This window comes from Acomys russatus, chromosome 21, assembly GCF_903995435.1.
Source record: "Acomys russatus chromosome 21, mAcoRus1.1, whole genome shotgun sequence".
In the NCBI taxonomy this organism is placed as follows: Eukaryota; Metazoa; Chordata; class Mammalia; order Rodentia; family Muridae; genus Acomys; species Acomys russatus.
The window spans coordinates 24,789,900-24,810,682 of NC_067157.1; the positions used below are offsets into that span (position 1 = coordinate 24,789,900).

The 20,783-nt window shown below is 43.4% G+C and overlaps 1 protein-coding gene across 2 annotated transcripts in view; it reads left to right on the top strand.

Moving 5' to 3' along the window:
- Positions 1 to 4,504, top strand: part of Trmt11 (tRNA methyltransferase 11 homolog) — a 44,210-nt gene extending 39,706 nt beyond the window's left edge. For both annotated transcript variants that reach the window (XM_051164041.1, XM_051164040.1), the window contains one exon: positions 3,935 to 4,504. In XM_051164041.1, the coding sequence (XP_051019998.1) occupies positions 3,935 to 4,066 (132 nt within the window). In that variant the 3' untranslated portion in view covers positions 4,067 to 4,504. The remainder of the gene's footprint in view (positions 1 to 3,934) is intronic.
- Positions 4,505 to 20,783: the final 16,279 nt, after the last annotated feature.

Below are 20,783 nucleotides of genomic sequence, written 5' to 3' on the forward strand. Positions count from 1 at the left end.
GTGTTAATGCAAGACGTGCGGTTTCTTTTCTTAACAGCTCACCTCTAAATTCAAGTGCAGGACTATAAATGGCTGAAACACTTTTCTTTTAATCTCCTTTAAATTCTTCTTACGGCTGCCTTTTTATGTAGAGTTAAGTTGTACAAAATTTAGAATTACATATGTGTGATGATGTGTGGCTGTCATCCCTGCATTCTGGAGGCAGAGGCAGGAAAATGAAGAGGCCAAGGGCAGTCTGGGCTGTAAATAGTGACATGGTAACTCAAAACTGAAAACAATACAACACACAGTTAACCTGAAAACAGGCTACTTTGTTTCTTTGTCATTCCACAGAATGACTTGCAGTTGTCAAACAGATGAATGGTACCATTTTAGTCTCTGAAGTGCATGTGTGTTTTCCTAGCTGTGCGTTATCCTTTGTGGATGAAACAGTGCTCACAAATGATAATGCTGTCTAACAAGGTCATCTGGGCATATGAGGGTAGGTGCTTTGCACAGTCAGAACTTGCAAACAGCAAATGAAGCGGAGTGCCCCTGAAAGTCAGGTGGTCTTCACATGGAAACTGGTTCAGTCGATCAAGAAATTTCAGGAAGGACTATCTGCATCAGCCAGCAGAGGGCAGTGTACACATAAAATTGAACCACTGACTTTGGAGGCTCCTTTGGCTATGTTTAGAATTAGTAGTACTGATAGGACAGTAAGTAGTTCAAGGGTTCTGTCTAAATGTTGAGATCTGAAGTGTGTGCTACCATAATGTTGCTGTTCCAGGAGTGTAGTGGAATGCTTTGGTGTCTTTAAAACCTGTTATGTCATGTGAACATGTTTTTGTTTTAATCCCAGGTGTGGAATCAGGGGCTCATTCAGAGTGTCCACAGCAGCAAGCTATTTGCCTCCTGTGGGCTCTGAGAGGGGCTCTTTGCCAGGTGCAGATAGTTTAATTCTGAGGACTCTGAGAGGGAATAAATGCTATAGCCAGGAGAGAGACAGGGGGCTCTGAGAAAGAAGGAAGGTGCTACCCACCCCCTCCCCTGCTGCTCCTGGCTGCTGCTGCTGTACTTTGACAAGAAGCAGTTGGAGATGCCCTGAGATGAAGCCTGAGCCTTCCCAAGGAACTACGCTCCTAACCACAGGAAGTAATAAAGCGACCTCAGCCCCTGCTTCCCACTAACCTTTCTCTCTTACCTGGTGCTGGGGTGTTGGAAGGATTGGGATGGAGAAGGGAGGAAGAGATATCAAAAAAGTAAAATAAAATAGACTAAAAAAATAGCGACAGCACAGGAGGAATGGCCTCTAAATGTCAAACTCCATTTCGAAGGACCCACTAATCTATAATGTGGGGAACTGACTCAGTCATCGGTATGTGTTCATATAACTTCTAGTTCTGAAAAAGGACAGGAGTATAATGAAAAAAGCATGAGCTTTTGATGTCTGACTTAGGCAGCAGGCTGACGGTGCTGCGCTCCAGCTGTATGGCTTGTGGCAGATTGTGAAAACTCTTTCAATCTCTGTTTCTCTATCTCCAAACCGTACATGAGAAGAATGCAGAAAATTAGATCATTACCATAGACAAGATAGTAGTTTGTTTTTGAGTGAACTTGTCTATTTCTTGTTCATTTACAATTGCTGATTGAGTTTGAATGGTGAGAGGTCTGAGAGCTGCTGGTTTCTGATGGTTTCTGTATTCTCCTGCTGAAACTTAGTTAGTGGTCAAGAAATGACAGGAGGCAATAGTGTAGTTGGATGTAAATATTATTCAAGGAAGAGGCCATAACACAAGAAGAGCAAGCTTCCCCAGGGAGGGCAGTTGTTCCTTTCTGTTTGACTCTGTCTATTAAGATCAACACCATGACTACTAATTTGGGCAAAAACGTCCTTTAATCTTCATCACCACAGCTTTTACTTTCGGTGTTTCATATTTGTAATTTTTTACTTCATATGCATTTCATGTTCATTAAAAATTTACAGAATGGAGGTGATACATAAATGTTACGATGATTGATGGCTGTAGATGGTTTTGGAACTGTTGGAAAAACCAACCGCCAAACACTAGACAAGCTTGAGTAAGTGAAGGAGATGAAAGACTGTGCTTGGGAATACCCTTGCTTTCTCAAAGAAACACGCTGGCCTTCAAGGTACTGGGTTTAAAAAAGAAAAACAAGACAACAAAACAAACTCACCCTGCGGATGCTGCTGGTGGCGCTGCGCAGGCAGTGTGAACAGGGAAAAGTGAGGTGTGACCTATGCAGAATTGAATATTGTCTTCTCAAGTATGCGCCTTGGAAAAGGAACCAAAGATTGGTGGGCGTGGAGAGAAAGAGAAGACAGAAATCGGATTTGCTCTCTGTTTTGAGTTGTGGTGATGTCATTCTGTGTGAGGACAGATGTTCCATGAGGGACATTTCTCAGGACATTCCCACATAGGTGGAAATTTTAGCCGTGGTCCCTGAACTCCCTGGCTTACCTTGCGGCAAGACTTACTGCTGCCAGATCCCTGGTTGCTCAAGGAATTTGAAGCTTTAGGGTTCTAGGAGTTTCTGTAATGTTCTGTTTCACAGTTGGGGGGCAGTTCATCTTGAAAGTGGACATTTGAGCACATGACTCATACATTTACCCAACACAGACCTCCTCTGCTTCCTGGGATATGAGAGAATGCGCTTTTCCCTGAGCAAGGTACCTTTCTGTGGCTAATGATCCTAGCTTTCTGGTAGTGAGATATTTTTGCTGTCCTGTCTCTGTGGCACGGAGGAAAATACATTTGCCCCTTTAGAGTTTGTCTTCCCTTACTGCTCAGAGGTTATTTTTTGTTTTTATTTTTCCTTATGAGTCTATATTGATTGCTGTCATTTTCATCCATGCCCATGCTCACTTCGGCCATCTCCGTTCCGTATCACCAGCTTCCCTTGGGCCTCTCAGCTTAGTGATAGTCTATTTCCCAAACTATCTCTTTGGCCCATTAAGGAAGCCTGTGTTCCACTGTACTTGGCTTGTATCTTCTCCCTCCTCGATGACTTCATATTAGATGCTTAGGTCAGAGAGGGATACTGCGTGGCGCTGTGGCATTCTGCACTTCTGCCCTACCCAGTCCTCTTCACTGGTGCCCACTATTCAGGAAGTTAGCCATGGCATATTTTGAGAGGTCATATGTGACTATAGGAGCCGTAAGGGGAATAGCGGACAGGAAGACAGAGCTGGGAGATGCTTGCTGCCAGTGTTGGATTCTTGTTCCAGGGAAGGAAGCAAGATGTCCTTCAGTGACATGATATGTAAATTTAAACTAAACTCCCAAAGTGTGCGGGCAATTGGATATGAAGTTAAAGAATTACAAAGCAAATGGAACTTTATTTCTACTTAAGTTTGCTTCGTAACTTGAAATTGTTTGTGAAGCTGAGCGAGAAACTGATGTTTCATGGTGTCCCTCAGTCCTTTCTCATCTAAACTAGGAAGTGTTGGGGCATTCAAACCCAGGCTGACTTTCTAACACCCAATCTTTGAGCACCAGCCCTTACTGTCTGTGAAGTCTGTGGTTATGGAACTCCCTCTCAGCCTGTGCCTGCATCTGCTGTGGTGGAGTCCTTCGCTGCACTAAGGGAAGTTTGAAGTGCTGTGTGACTTTATGATACCACACAGTCAGATACCTGGTATTTCCCTTTCTTCTCGCACAGAAGCTTCTTTGGTATTATGCATAGCCCGGACGATTTCCGTGCGTGTTGAACCAGGAATGACAAGGTAGTTGTAGTCTGACCATGTTTTTGGTATTTTCTGTTTCCCAGTGAGGTGAGGGGACAACACTGGACTTGCAGATGTAGAGTGTGTTTTCACACGGCAAGTGTACCGTGGAGTGCAGCTTTGCTGAGAATGAGCGACTGCCATGGTTACAAGCTAACTAAAGAAACAACTTCATGTCTTTATATTTTGTATTTTCCATCCTACCAGAACCGGGACCAGTATTCACACCTGCTGAGTGATCATTTTCTGCTATACCAAGGTCATAATTCCTTTCGTGAGAAATATTTTAGTGGTGTAACAAAAAGGATTGCCAAAGAAGAAAAGTCTGGCCAGGAGTGAAATCAATGATGTTGACAATCAAGAAAGCATAAGAATTTTATGGAAAAGGCCTTTGGATGTGAATTTGTGTATATGATCTAGAAAACCTATGCTGTTTTAAAAATTTTATATAAATATTATTAATCTGAATTCAATAATTTCAAAATGGTCTTTGCTTTAGAGACTATTTTGATGTTATGTGTCTTTTGAACCTGGTAAAGTGTCAGGGGCTGATAAGTAAATAAATGAATGAATGAATAAATAAATAAATGTATAGACAGGCTCAGTGTTTATATTTTTTACAAAGAAAATATTGTTAACTTTTAATCTGTATCTACCAGATATAGGTAAGCAGTTAATAGTGATTTAGACTTTACTCATTTTGTAAATTTGCTTGGATTGCTTTTGTCGTAACCTTTTTTATTGCCACCAATAAACTGTACTGGAAGTTTCTAAAAATTGTGCATTACTCAGTATTTTTCATTTCATCTCATGGAGAACTTTGAGGAAAATGAATGTTTAGCCATAAATCCCACACTAGTCGTAACAGCAGTGGCCACGCTGATGTCAGGAAGGCCAAGGCCTGAGAACCATGGAGATTCTAAGCCCAAGACTCCCATGGGCCCGGGTGCATCTGAAGGTGTCTGCACACTGGATTTGCTCTTGTATCATAAAGCTCAGCTGTTGATCAGGTTAACAACATACCCTCAGTTTTGGTTTAGAAAGTAACTGACAGTTAAAGCAGGAACACTGGCTCGAGCCCCTGATGGCTCCATGATGGTATGCGTTCTAATCGGTGTTCTTTGAACAGAAGCAGTACTTTTCTTGATGGGGAAACTTTGCTGAGTCTATGGTGTGTCCATCATGGTAGTGCCTTCTTTGAAAACCACCGTGCCCATTAATTCTAGATGCTAATAGCTCTCTGTTTTTGGTGGTCAAATGTACCTCAGCGGGCCGGCTCTAGCCAGAGCCTATTTTTATTTGTGCTATTATTATTATTCTTTTCCTGTGACGGTTGAGTTTTATGAACTCACAGTATTAACTTACATGGCTTAGGAGTTGCAAAAGGCCAGTGCTACTGACCAGGGAACAGGCGTCCTGTGTTCTGCTTGTCTTGTCATGCGACACTTGATTTCAGCACGTCTAAACCTTTCCTGGTTTGTCTCCGTTTCTGGATGTTATTTGTGGTACACTGGGGGAAATCTAAAAGTATTCATGGGTGATTTATTTGCAGTATTTCTGTTATACACCGTTTTATTTTAAAATTTTTGAGGTTATATGGGGGATAGGTATGAAACTTTGTAGCTGACTCAACTGGAATATGAGATTTTTTTTTTTTTTTTTTTTAGTTTAACCCCTTTTTGTGCACTGTCTCAAAACCAAGTAAGTTCTAGAAATCCACAATATTCATTTTAGTCTTTTAAAAGTGAATTCACAGTAAAAAAAAATCAAATTATTTATATTACTATTAATTGAACTGTTCTGAACATCAGTTCTAACTATGAGGTTTGTTCATATTTATTAGCAGGTTCAGCTTCCCACTTTCTAAGTGTCACTCAGTTTAAGCATATGTGGTAGCTTTAAAGTTGAAACTTGTAAGTGATGAAGAAACTTGGTGACTTTCGATCAATTTTTAAGATATAGGTCTTAAGTGGTCCCTCTTTTTTAAAAAAAATGTGATGTTAAGGTGGACGGTGGTGGCACATGCCTTTAACCCCAGCACCTGGGAAGCAGAGACAGGGTATCACTGTGAGTTTGAGGCCAGCCTGGTCTACAGAGTAAGTTCTAGGATAGCCAGGGCTACATGGAGAAACCCTCTCTCAAAGACAACAACAACAAAAGTTTACTATGATGATGATTTGTGTGTGTGTGTGTTTGTGTCTGTGTGTGTGCGCACGCGCACATGCGCGCTCGAGTGTGCATGCACACCTACCCAGCCATCAAGCCATCTTGCTGGCCTTCAAGCTCTCTTACTCTGAAAACAGCCTTTATTTTCTGCATAAGTTACAGATTATTTCTTGTTTGGTGAATGAGGTCTTCCTCATGCATTTGCCAGTAGGAATATCTCCTATCATCTTGCCAGCATTCATAAAGACCTGTAGTTTGAGTTTGCAGTATATTCTGGAAGAGGAACCGTAGGTGGTCTGTGAACTGGCCTACTTAATGTTTATAATATGACAAAGTATATAATTTTATTTCTGGCATACATTAAATAACCATAAAATCCAGATGGCTACTTCGGTGGTGTCTCATCAGAAGCATCCTGGCCATTTTTGCTGAGTAATTATTTTCCTGTGATAGCTGCGGGGAAATAGTGGAGTAGGTGGTCTTGGGTTTGTTTAGCCAAAGTGGCTAGAAGATTTTTTTTTTTTTCAAGTTAAAAATCTGGTAAAATTTTCTGGACCTCTTCCTGGCCAACAAGAGTCTGTTTGGAGCCAGTTTGCCACCAGTTTCCTTATGACTAACTCTTTAAATCCATGGACTGAGCAATAAAACCGTTTGAGACTCTCAGCTCTGGGAGGTACCTTGCAGTTGCCACTGCTTCCCTTTTGAGAAAACTCACTCCAGTATTCAGATCACCTACAGATGCATGTAAGAAAAATAATGGTTCTAACTAAAAACTGTTAAATTTGAGGCCAGAAGAATAGAATGAGTTAATGTCTCTGAGTGTTGTACCAGGTGTGATACATGATTGGATTGAAAATCTGAGTTTAGGTTAAGGTACTATAATCTATATATACTCAATGCACATTAAAAACAGTGGGTAGGCTTTCTTCTATCACCAGTACATGAGGTGTTAGTGTTGTGTTACCTAGATGCCAATGTAAGCAACACTTGTCTTTTGAATAAGATGCCTTTGATGTTAGGTTAACTTCTAGCATGCTGTGCTGGAAATACCACATCCTTTTATCCAAAGAGATATGAAATAAGTCATAATGTTCATTTAAAATTGGAGATGACTGAGAATTCTTCGTGTGTGTGTGTGTGTGTGTGTGTGTGTGTGTGTGTGTGTGTATGCCAAGCTGGCTCTCCTTGGAGCTCCCCAGGAGTCTTGTTTTCTTTCTGCCATCTTGCATTAGGAGAACTGGGCTTACAAACTACTACTAGCTCCACCTGTATGTGTGTCCTGTGTATTTGAACTCTGGTCTTGAGACTTCTATAGAAACACTTTCACCCACAGAGCCATCTCTTCAAACTTCTAGAAGTTCTTACCATTAAAACAAAATAAAATTCAATACAGTGTAAAGAGGTGGGTGTCAAGGAAACTGTTGACCTGATTACTGACCCTTTTGACGAAAAGAGAATAAATTACACCAAAATGAAAACCTTGCCACTTTTTTTTTTGGGAGGGGGGCAAGAATATGGTTTTGCTCCATTTCAAAGATACTTAGAAAACTAAACACTTGCAAGAAGCATTTTCCCCCTTAGGATTGTATTCACAGAGTAAGTGAAGTTCACATTCATTTCCAACTCACCCACTCCCGTTTTTCTCAGATATTTATCAAGTAATGTGGTTTGTAATCCAAACAACAACAAAAAAAAGGGCTTTAATCCAGAACATACACATGACCACAATAACACTAGACTGATGGTGTTTGTACTTTCCTAAAACATTGAGATCTTCTCTAAAACGGAGCAGTGTGCACACATAAAGTCTAGAGTGTAAAGAATTATAGTGGAATGATAAACATATCTGTGAGTCTATCTAGCCATAGAATCAGAGAAACAGCACATTCCTGTCTGTCCTTTGGGGTGAACAGACTTACAGAGAACCTGACTTTCCCTTAAAAGAGGTCTGCCTCGGGACGTGCATATGTTTCCTCGTGTGGGAAAAGCACATTGACATTTACACATAATTGAAGCCAACCTAGAATCTGGCTCTTATCCCTTCCTTTGCAAGCCTTTGTGGACAGGCTCTTAGGAGGATGGAGTTTAGTCGTTAGGGCAGTCTCTTAAGAAGCGTGAGTCTTACATAGAACAAAATGGAGCTTACTATATGAACGTTACAATACACCAGCTTCCTTTATGTAACTGCTACCCCAGTTTCTTGGCATATTGGGGGTGTGCTTAGTGTATTTTTGATGTAGATTTTGAATGTTCTTCCTTAATCATGTTTTGTCAGGCTGAACTGAATCGCCTGAAAGGGAACTGCATTGACATTATAATCTGTAACTTAAGAATCTCTCCTTTACTCAAGCCTCCTCAACCTTTCCAAGGGTTTATCAGAAAAGTGAGGCAAGTTAAAAGGTTGGGGGCAGGGAGAAGAAAAGTGGCGATGTCAATAGTCCTCGTGATATTAGAGTTGTGCTTTGATGGCCATTCAAGATGTAAATTATTTGAAATGGGTCAACATGGTCAGAATTGGACTGAGCGAAGGCTAAAATCTGTGAGCCCCTTAAGATTTGTGTATAACTCACGGAACCCACATAGCTACACATAGCTGGGCCAGAAGGATAGTGGCTTTGAGGCCAGCTTGGGGTCAACGTGAAATGAAACAACAGTCAGTCAATCCTAGACTGAGTGTGTCTCTGCCAATCAGAGTGCATTTAGTACAGCAGCAAGTTGGTGTGTAGGGTTGGGCGCCAGGGTTGGTTTTGTTGTTATTTGTATCTCTCTGTAACATAGGCTTATGGAGGAGCCATTCTCCATGGAACTCCTGCATTCTCAGTGTCTTTCTCAGTGAGGCACAGAGTGCCTGAACCACAGTGACCTGGGTCTTTTTAAGGAAGTTATTAGGGGCGGGACTAACATTTTCTTGTGGGAAGGGAGGCCATATATGCCATATATGCTAAAGACTGTATGTACTCAAACAAGGAGCCCTGGAAAGAAAGGAGAAGCCTCTTCAATAGGCTGAACTCAGGACTGCTCTCCCAGCCCTGCCTAGTGCCCTCCTCAATAATTAGTTGTGCTCTGATGTAGTGTCTGGGTGCTGCTGTGAGGGATGGCTCGATCTGCCATTCAGGAAGCTATCCTGTCAGATTAATGGCATCCATGAGGCTTCCAACAGGAGGACCAAACATAGATGCTGGCAGAACTGCCTCAGTCATTCTACAGAAAGCCATTCTCTGAAGTAGCTTACTAGACTCAATATGTAGATTCGGCTGTAACCACCCAAACGTATTCACCCTATAACCAGTACTCATTCCTCTGGACCAGTTATGGCAATACACGGTTACAGACAGGGCACAAAGCTGATCTTGTGTTTCTGATGAAACAGTTATCATTTGATAGCAGACTTGGGAGTCCTGGTTGCTTTGCGGTGAGCGACACCACACTGCATGGAGAGTGTTTCTGTCTTGCTCCTGATGACTGACTACTTCTAAATGTTACTTCCTCCTCAGAGCTATTGGTCTGTGTCATTGCTACTGACACCGTCTCAGATTACAGTGGCGGTGTTCCAGTCAGATCAGCCATACCACCTTGGCTTTTGAAACTAGTTAATTTCATGTGTTTGGCCCTCTGGACCATTTGGTATGACAGTGGTATACGTTTTTATTGCAACATGGTTACTCAACCATGGGCAGATAGTCAAGGCATTTGATGGACCTCTCATGTTCTCTGCTGTCCGCAGGCATCTGGAATTGCTGAGCTTTGTGAGTTTGCTCTGTTGTGTGTTTTCCGTGGCACCGCCCTTTCCCACACCTTCTCATCAAGGTTCAACCCGTTTCCCCAAAGTTAGTTTTGAATAATGTAGTGCTTTGTCTTTTGGCAGGCACTTGTCTCTCAACTTGATGTGTGGTTTATAGCTTGAGTTCCAAGCTGAAGGCTTCCCCCAAAGCCATGGCCTAAGATGGAATAGTGACAGCCTGCTAGAAGAGACTTTTCTTTCTCTGAACGCTTCATTACTGCTGCTGAAGCAAGAAAATCAACAGTCCAGTTGTTCCACCATTAAAAACAATTCTTTTAATTTATCTTAATGGGGTTATTCTTTCCCTGAGTCAATAGTATGTACAACTCTAGTGGTTTTATTTGTTGCTTTTTTCTTTTCTTTTTTGTTTATTTAAATTTTTTAGTTCATTCACTTATTCCTTTAGTATATTTGATGCAATTTGTAGCCACAGGAAGCCTACTGTGTGCCAGCACTGGGCCAGATGGAGGAGGAAGCTAAGCCCTGCTTCCTGTAGTGTGTCTTCCTTTCATTTAAAGACAGGGTCTCACTTTGTACCTCAGGGTGGCCTTGATTCAATTTTGTAGCCCAAGATGCCTTAAACTTATCCTCCTGCCCCACCTTCCCAAGTGCTAGAGCTACTGTCATGTGCCAGCACAGCTGGCCCCAGCTTTTCTTTAATACCGCCTCTGAAGCTGGTGTGCTGCTGATGGGTTAGTGCCTGGTGGAGGGCCACAGGTGGGTTCAAATCACTCCCAATGACTATGCAGTCTCCTCGGAGAGATGGAGCTTACATAGAAACACAAAGCAAAACCAGGTGTCCATGAAGCTTCAGCTGACCACTCTGATTGCAGTAGTTTAGGAAGACTGGAGACAAGAACAGAGACAGGAATGCCGAGGCAAAGAGTGTAGCTTGGTTGTTGGAGCTTCTGGGTATTCTGTCTCTGTAAAAGAACTTTTATTCTCCTGGCTCAGTTGTTGGCTGGGAGGCTTTCTGCCTCCTTCTGCTGGCCTAGGCCTAGTCCTGGAAGCTTTTAGCCTCTGAACAATCTAACCTAGAATGTTTCCAGCCTCTGAGACTTAGTGTGTAATAAGCCCACCATTATTTGTTCTTTCTGGGCTCTGAGCTGGCTGGTTCAAACTCTTCTCCCAGCTGACTTATTCAATCTGGATTTTTTTTTCCCTCAGCCTGGAATTGCTCTGCTTGGCCCCCAACTAACTCAACAATCTGTTCTAATCTTCTGGCTTTCTTATTTTCTGGCCTCTTCCATCTTCACCTGAGTTCTCTCTCTCTGCAACCCATTTCTATATTATTGTCCTGGTAAGAACTGCCCCCTCTCTTTGAAAAACTGCCTCTTAAGTAGCTTCCCTTTCCTCTCTCTTCTCATGAGACTTGGGCATATCCTATTCTGTCAAGTCTCTGATTCGTCACCTTTTCTGCCATTTTAAAACATGGGTGCTTCTTTCTACAAACTAACTACTTTTGTTTGGGATTAAAGACATGCATCACCATGCCTGGATCTACACGAAGCTACATAAAGCTTCTCTTTACCTGATACTTGAACTCAGATCTGTTTGCCTCTGTCTCCTGGATTAAAGGCATGTTTGTATTCCAGCTCAGTCCCTAGAAGGTCTTTGGCTGTAATCTTTTGCCAAAAGAGCCATGTTCTGAATGAACATTTTTCTAGACATCTTCAGGACCACACATGAAGAACAGTGGAAGGTAGAGGATGAGGTAGAGGAGGAAGAGGTAGGAGACAAGAAGAGAATTCTGTCTAAAGGTTGATGAAGTCTCTGGGCTATCTGAGTTAGACAGCAATAGAAGGGCTTGGGTGAAGATGTGCTTAGAAGGGACCAAGTTACTCTAGGACCAGGGCATGGCAGTGCATCATGGCAGGCCATGCATGACCAAGGGAACCTGTTCATCTCACAGGAGCCCAGAAGCAGCTTCCAGTATCTCCAGTGAGTACGCCCTGTAGCTTAAATGTCCAACCACTTCCTCTAGAGTGTCACACACAAGTAATACAATCTGGAGCACATGCGCTGTGGGGGAGCGTTCTGTATCAGAGCAAAGAGCAGAGTCACATGGTGAGCGCTTAGCGTGAGGAGTGGAAACATCTTGTGTGGATGCTTCTCTGTAACCCGTAAGATTCACTCTGTGGCATTTCTCTTCCTACATGATATGTGTGTTTGGCAAAGGGACTTGACATGAGTCAGTCCTCATGGGACCGGATCAGGAGATTCCAAGCTCGTTACAAGAAATTTATGCTCAAATTACCACTGAGGCGAAACTTCACTGTAGCACTTAAAGTTGCTGAGAAGGCTAGCTTCAGGGCAATGTGTTTCTGCCTGAACTGGATGGTGGGCATGCTCTATTGTAGAAGTGATTGTGTTCTCTCATGGAGTCAGGAAGTTCTAAAGTGTTGCTGTGTCTAAGAGAAATCTGCTACTGAAATACACAGGAGACCACAGTTTGGACTAGGGATATAGGGTTTTTTTTTTTTCTTTTTTTATTCTTTTAAAATTATAAATATAACATCTTTCCTTCTTCTACTTAAAGTACTACATAATAGGTTCTGGGCAGCAATGTAAAAATATAGAGTCAGTCAGAATATGGGGGCATTTTTAATTAAATCTGAGGTTGCATCTTTTTATTTATTAAAATGTTGGGCCAAAAACAATCTTAGTTCTTCTTTTCTGATTTGTATATCCATGTGCGTTTGGCAGCGTTCATGACAACGCTAGTCCAGCCGTGGACTAGCCCAAAGCCTTTTCTGAACCCCCTACTAACTTGGATTAAAACTGACTAGTTAAAAGCTACACGTAGAACCATTGCCAGGAAAGTCACAAGGTCCCTTGACATTTAATTCTGCAGTCTTATCTTTGGGGGAAAAAATAAACGAATAAAAATGTTTCTGATCTAGCATTTGTGAGCTTGCTTTCTTGCTTAGCTTTTGAGAAATATATCAAGAACTTTAAAACAGCTAGATCTTGTTTTTTGCCTGAAATCTGGCTTTCAGAACTAAAAGAAAAGACGCTTCATGGTGATAAGTGGGTCCCCAGGGGAAGGAGGAGGAAAGAGACTGGTGCCGTGCAATGTTGGGGATAAGACGTGACCCACTTCCACTGGGCTCCTGTGGCCCAGGAGGCTCAGTCTTACAGGAAGGAATGTCAGCTCACACAGTGGGTCCTAAGATTAGCCCTGGAAGTCTACCAAGTTGATCTCGCAGCAATGAATAAAGCAAGACAGTCTCTGTCCTCAGAGAGGTTATGGCCTAAAAACTAGAAGTGGGAAACAAAGTAAAATAGTGTGGTGACCCCTTCCAATAGGGCAAATCCAAGGTGACCGAAAGTCACAGCTAACTACGTTCAACTGCAGTAGACTGCAATGCCATTTTTTTTTTCTGACATGTGGTGTCGAGGCCTGTGCTAACCTTACTGATATGACTCCCCTTGAGGCTAGCCAGTTCCTAGAGATTAGCTTTACCTTCTTTGCTGTGTGTTTCATATGTACTGTACAGCATTCCACTGCCTTTAACCCTCCGGACCACTATTTCCCTGGCTTTATCACTCTACAGCCAAAGACAAGGGAACTAAGGAAAGTGCATACATCTCACAACCTGCTAAAATGCTTTAAAAATTGTGTGTGTGTGTGTGTGTGTGTGTGTGTGTGTGTGTGTTCCCACGTGTGTGGGAACCTGCATATATGGATGTGTATGTGAAGTCCTGAAGTGTTTTCCTTGATCACTTTCACTTTATTTGTTAAGGCAAGTCTCTCTAGAGAGTCTAGCTAGCCAGCCTGCCAGGAGGATCACCTGTCTCTGCCGCCAGGGTGCTAGGGTTACAGGTGGTTGCCACACCTGCTAGGTTTTTACATGTGTTCTGGGAATATAAACTCTAGTCTTCACACTTGCATGTCAAGTTCTTTCTCCATTGAGCCCTCTAGCCAATCCCCAAATTCTAAAACCTAGCTAAATTCTGCACACCAGCTAATGCTATGCCGATTTATTTTGCTTTGCTTGTACTTTTACATGGAAACCACAATACTTTCTTTCTTTCTTTCTTTTTCTTTCTTCTTTCCCGTCTCCCTTTCTTTTTCTTATTTTCTCTTCTAGGCTGTTTGCTTCTGTGTGGCAACATGGTCCATCTCACAAGACCTGTATAGAATAGACTGTCTTTTCCAATGAACTTCTTTCTGGTCAGTTGGTACCCCATACATGATGAAGAATAAAGTGGTGTGGGGGAGGATTAGGAAGTGAAGTTACCAGATGGTGTGCGACAGTGAAACCAGGAACGAAGGGGTTCTAGCCATAAGGGACAAATGGTGTCTGGAAAAGTACATTTAGTTAATGGTTAAGCAGTTGTGTGTTAGAAATCAAATGTGGTGATGAAGAGAAGAAATGAAGCCAGAGAAGTTGAGCTGCCTGGGTCATAAAGGGTGTGTGTGTGTGTGTGTGTGTGTGTGTGTGTGTGTGTGTGTATGCTGTCTGATGGTTTAGTGGTGTTGACCTGACAGAATATAAAATCTCCAGGGGACACTAGCCTGAGAGGATGCCTGTAGGGGTTTGCCGTTAAGGGTTGAGGTGAGAATACTCATCTACCATGGGCGGCAGCATCCCCTGGCTCGGGTCTCAGACTGTGTAAGGGAAGAAAGGAGTTGGATAGCAGCGTTTATTTGTTCACCTCTTGACAATGGCTGCAATATAACCAGCTACCTCAAGCTCCTGCAGCTTTCCCCACCATCACAGACTGTACGCTCCAGCTGTGAACTGCTGCTTCTGTCAGGATGTTTCTATCACAGCGACAGAGAAGTAACTAAGAGATCCTGTTACAAGAAAATGTGTTCTTAATCAGGGAGGTTCACTGCTCCCTTGGCATTCCTGCCCCGTGGTGTTGTCACAGCTCTTACGGGAACTTTTTCAAAATGGAGTCCTCGGCTGAAGTGCTTGACTTCCATACTAAAGGCCTTTTGCTGGTCTTGAGTCTGTTTCCCCTTCTGTTTCGTACGTGCCATATACTGAAAGCTGCTTGATGCTGCAAAGTTCTTCTTCATGCCCACTTAGAATGTGTAAGAGATTTAACCTCCCTGCCCCTGACTCACAGATACTTGTTCCAGAGCCAAGAAACTCGCTTGAGTCGGCCTCCTGCAAAGGAAGAAGGTGAATTCTATTGATTTCGCTCTTCCCACAGAGCCGCCAGTGTGGGCCTGCCGAGGAGCAAGCTGATAAAAACAAAGATTGTGGTTTGCCAGCTCATGTTTGTCTTTCTCTCTCAGGAAGATCACAAACACTGTCTCGGCTGGGTGGGGGGCGGGGATGCTTCAAGACAGACGAGCTGTTGAAGCATCATGCTTTGGAAATCCTGCTGATAGACATAAAGGGTATTTTACTGATCAACCTCGAGTGGTTTGCCATAAAGGAAAAGCAGTTTGTATTGCCCATTTTAGAACATGGCCGTGGGGCCCGTTGTGCTGGCTTCAGGGGCACAGAGTTTTTCCTGAAAGAAAAAAATAAAAGTGCCCCTGTGACTCTCAGCCTTTCCTTTTCCTAGATCCTTCAAGGAGCCTATCAAGAGCAGCCAGCCTGTTTCCTGTCACCACATTTGGGAAAAAATTTCAACACCTTCACTGATGAGGCTAAGAGGGGCAGGGCAGAATCTTCTAGTCCTTGCTTGTCCTGGTATATCTCTGTCACCTTCTTCGTCCCCTCTTCCTCGCCTGGCTGTTCTCGTTACTGTAGTGCCACCATACGCCGACTCCCAAACCTTAGACCTCAAAGTAAATGAGACATGTGTTTCTTAAACTAAAAAGTTACACATAGCCCTTGACTAAATTGTGTTCCATTTTGAAAGATATAATTACTCTGCATCCAACTAGTGACGCTTAAAAAAAACGAACAAGAAACTTAAAGAGATGGCTCAGTGGTTCTGAGTACTTCCTGTTCATGCGGAGGACCTACGTTCAGTTCCCAGCACTCACATCAGACAATTCACAATTTACTGTAACTCTAGTTCCAGATTCCCACACTTTCTGCCCCCTGAAGGAACCTGTATGTATGTGGTGAACACAAATGCACAAAGGCACACACATATAAAACTACATTATACTAAGTACATCTTTTAAAAAGAAAAAAAAAAAAAAAAAGATTTCCTGCATACTGTTCTCTGAATGGTGCACTGAGTGGGTGCGGGGATGGTAAAGGAAGTTTAATGTAAAAATTTCTTCTTTTGTGTATGTTACTTCTCTTTAGGCCTAAATTCTTGCCTTTTAATGTTCATTCAGTGCCTGTAAAGTTCCACTGCCACCTCTTCACGCTTCCTGGGGGGTTCCATAAAGTTCTATAATCTCTTTGGAAATTTTAACCTAAAATTTTTGAATAGGCAATAGATTTACATGGCTTAGACTTCAAAACAGCTCAAAAGTGGTCCTAGAATTAAAAAAAAAAAAAAAACAAAAACAAACAAACAAACAAAAAAAACTCGCCGCTTTGCACCTCTCTGACCCAGTGGGCTGGCCACCCTGCTTCTCTCGTCTAAAGAGAACCACTGTCATAGCTCGATGCCAGATAATATCTAACCCAAGCATGAAACTGCACTTGCAGCCTCATGTGGAGCAATGGCAAGAACAAGATCAAGGACTGCACCGGTGCATCCATCCCAGTGCTAGCAGGACACTCTCAACGCATCTGTGGCCTTATTCCCAGCAGCCAACATAATAACACCCTTCTTTTGCTATCTTCTTTGGAATAAGAATCTGTAGAGAGCTGAGCATGGTGCTGTACTCCTGGGAGGCAGAGGCAGAGGCAGAGGCAGAGGCAGAGGCAAGGCAGAGGCAGAGGCAGAGGCAGAGGCAGAGGCAGAAGGGTCTCTGTGAGTTCGAGGCCAGCCTGGTCTATAAAGGATGGCCAGGATGACACAGAGAAACCCTATCTTGAAAGGAAAAATCTGTGGAGAGGATATGGATGAATGTGGTTTGAAAAGTCATGACACCAAGGATGGGAAGCCCAAGCCATGACATAACCCCACTAGGCAGAGAATCGTGGTGAGGAGGTGAATTGTTCAAAATGTTTCCGGAGAAGCCTTATCTTTTGATTTTAACGTTTCTGCTGCTGGAAGAGGCCGTTGGTTTCAATAGGGAAAGAGAAACTGTTTGTTTTCTGTAAGTTTTCAGATCTCTTCTGGGTCCTCCACCCCCGCCACACACCCCCCCCCCCACCCCATGCTTGAAGTGGAGGCTAGGTGCTTGTCTAAGCGAAGAATGGGACCTCTTTCCCCTAATCTGTCACCTCTGGGGTCAGCAGACGTTGCTCCCTTCCACAGAGGCCGCTTGGTGCCTCTGTGGCTTGTTAGAGTGGTTCCCCATCGACTAAAGATAGGGTCAAGGCGTGTGAGCTGGGAGAAAATATAGACCATTGCAGGGCTGAAGTCACAGTGTCCTTGGGCAGAGCTGCTCATCGACTTCAGAGGATGTTGTACTTGGGGAAGGAATGCAGACCCTGTAGTGCTGTGAAACGTGCACGTGTGAAGCGAACTGGCCTGATAGCCATGGGCTGGAGCCCTGTTTATCCATCCGAGATAGGAAGCAAGGGATGATGATAACAGAGACTCAGAAAAACTGCTAGGGAGGCAGGGGCTTGGAGTCTGGTGCGTTTTCACATTTTATCTTTCATGATACAGTAATTACGGAAGGGACCGGTGCTTTTTTATCAATGAATTCTTGTGCAATTTTTATCAAAGGAACCTTGAACTTGTGAGAATTCCAGTGGACATCTTTTCAAAAATGACATTGTCGTTATTACTGCTGAGAATCAATAAATAAACGTATTTTGTGCACTGTTTTCCCCTTACCAAACAGCCTTAAGCACAGGCCAGGATTTCTGGGAGAGGTCCCCCGGTTCACAAGCCTTTGCAGTTCTCTTCTCTCCTTTCCTGTCTTAACCCCTGTCCTGGTGGCAAAGAAAAACTAGCTCTTCACAGGTAACTGTCTGAGCATGGTGAGCACTCAGCCCTAAGTCTTGGATGATGCTTGAGCTCACTTGTCTTCAGTCGTAGAAAACCAGATGCTCTCCAGAGAGGTGAAGTGCATACCTGCTGGGACACTGATTCTGTTAGGACTCTCAGGAGACACTTGATTGAATGAGATTCAGGCAGTTTTTTTGTTTGTTTTTTTTTTGTTTGTTTTTGTTTATGTTTTACTTTTTTTTTGGGACAAATGTTGAATTAAATCAGAGTTCATTTGAACACTGTAGTTCTGAAAGCAATCACACTGACCAAAGAACCAAACAGGCTGGTTGGGTGTTTGGTTTATCGAAGCACTGCTATCCTTCTCATCTTTGAGTCCTCAACAGGGAGACAGGATGTGCTGACAAAGTGTGCAAGGAGCCCCTCCACCCTTCGATTTATTCTCCAGGAGAATGTAAGACTAAGCTCCAGGGGCCTGGAGAGATGGCCCAGTCAGTAAAATGCCTGCTACACAAGCATGGAGACTTGAGCTTAGATTCCCTAGGCAACTTCTCTCCAGAGAGCAAAAAACATTTACAAGGTCTTTCCCACCCTTCAGTGCTGCCATGACAGAGTACAGACCAAGCAATGGCATGGCATGGCATCCACAGAGATGGGGTAGCCCTGCTCACAGGGCGTGGCTAGTCATCACTGGAGGTGGCAATAAAGTCAAGTTCCATCCGGAAGACACACAGTCAACGAGTCAGACTTTTTTCTTCTTTTGATTGAGAAATGTCTGCCTGCCACCTTCAACGCGACAAACAGTGCCCCCTGCGGAGGCCTGGGGGAAAGTCAGTTTAGCAGTTTGAGAAGGAGATGGAAAGCGCTGTCTAAGTAGTGGCTTTGCTCAGAGACATGGCACTCAGATAAATGAAATACACTCTGCACTGTAGGGAATGACTTCAATCTCCTTGCCCACCAAGTGTTTCTAAAAGCAGCCACGAGGCTAACAGCTTTTTCTTGCTGGAAATATTGAAGAATAATGTAATGTAATGAAGGATGGCTCCATGTAAGTGAAAAGGAAGAGTCACAGATACGCACAGTGGGGTGTGTGTGTGTGTGTGTGTGTGTGTGTGTGTGTGTGTGTATGTGTGTGTGGTGGGGGCTCAGTCCATTGGTATTTGCTATTCACAGGATCCTCTGTGCACCAACATCAGCAACCACCTTAGTTTGTAGAAATGAAGAGTCATGGGCCCCTTGCCAGGCAAACCCATCAGAACCTGGCTTTTAACACCATCTCCCACCCCGCCCCCAGATCAGATTTATATGGACATTAAAATCTGAGAGGCGAGGTTCTGAACTCAAGTGGACATGTGTTGCTTATCTGCTAGCAGAGGGAAAAGATGACTCAGGTCATCAGCAGGGTTCTTAAAGTCTGTTACCAGGGTTAATCATTTGTTTATTTTAGCTAACATGGCCTGCTTCCTCCAGAATCGTTTACTGTGCTTCTCAGTAAACCCCTGCCTTTGGCTCAGGCACAGCCTCCTTCCCCACTGTCTCGACAGTTCTCAGAATGAGCCAAGTACCAGCTCGTCTACTCTTTTAGCTGTTGCTTTTGTCTGCCATTTGGAAATACCACTGACATCCTTAGAAGCCTGGGGGCCATAGGCCTGTCAGCTAATGTCTGTTTCCCGCACCCCACCCCGGTGGCTGGAGTGGCCGTATCAGTGAAGTGTCGCTGTCCGAATGCGACGAAGCTCACTTATTCTATCAAAATAACTGAAAGGACCAATAGCTGCATGGATCCACTGTAAGGGGGTGTAAGGCAGAGGCAGGAGGATCAGGAGTTCAAGGTCAGTCTGATCCAACATAGTAGAGACCCTGTCTCAGACAAACAAAGCCCAAACCAACAAAGAGCCTCAGGTGAACAAAGGAGTAAATAAATGTGATAAATAAATAAGTGTGACTCCTGTTTGGGAACCTGGCCATTTTCCTATCAGTGAGGAAGAGCAGTGTTATCAGCTTTACAGGTTGCCTCGGCTTGGATTACTATGAGCAATGTGAACGTTGCTTCAGTTTGCTTTTAATCAGTCCATAGTCCCATGATAACTTACACTTAACCTTGTCAAGTCTGTGTTTTAATTTTAGCTTTTATACTTGTTACTGGTCGCCTTCAGGCACTCGCTGGGCTTTCTAAGAGAGTTATAAGTTAGCTGCAGGACCACAGTGAGCATATACAGCTATTAGTCTATTATATAAAAAAAAGTGACGTTTGCGTAGGCCGGGCCACCATCAAGTGACCATCAAAGGAGATTACTTAATTGACAGGTTCTACTTTATTATTCATCTAGCTGCATAAAATTTAAAAAAAATTCCCCACAAATATATTTCTTTATAAATAACTGATTGAATTGACCCCCCCCCCAAACTGACAAATACATTCCTCCCATCACATATGTAAAATGCCATGGGGAGCAGGGAGAAATGGATTCTGGTGACTTAGTGGCTGACCAAATACCCTAAGTAATGGGTGCTCATGACTCATTAAGTACATTGTGGGTTAATTTTATTGTTCATGTATTTACTATGGATAAATAAAGTAGAGTGTATATATATCCTGTGTGATGTTAGGATTAAAATAAGATGCCAGGCAACAAATATGATGTGGAGAAGTTTATTGTAGAAGTGTAGGGAGAGCAGGAAAGACAGAGATGCGCTTCAGAGGGAGAGAGACAGAGACAGAGAGACAGAGAACAAAGAGCAAGAGGGTAAGAGAGCAAGAGCAAGAGAGACGATGTGGGTTTGTCCTTTCATATCCTGGGCACCTGGTACACCTAGTGACGAACAGGTAATGATATCATAGGTTGCTAGGCAGCCTAGAGGCAGGTATGCTAGATAACAGTGTGCATTAGTGACTTTTCTCCTTGTTCTGATAAAAGACTTGACAGAAGCAGCCGCTGGACAGGAGGGCTCATTGTTGGAGGCCCCATCAAGGTGGTAAAGGCTAGTGTGAGAGAGGCTCCAGCTGTGGCAGCAGCAGTGTGAGGCAGCCGATTCCGTTGCACCCACACTCAGGAAGCAGGAACAAAGATGCTGTATTCGCTTTCTTCTTTTTGTTCAGCCTGGGATTCCTTCGCAGTTGAACTCACAGAGATCTTCGTGCCTCTGCCTCCCAGAGTGCTAGGATTGCAG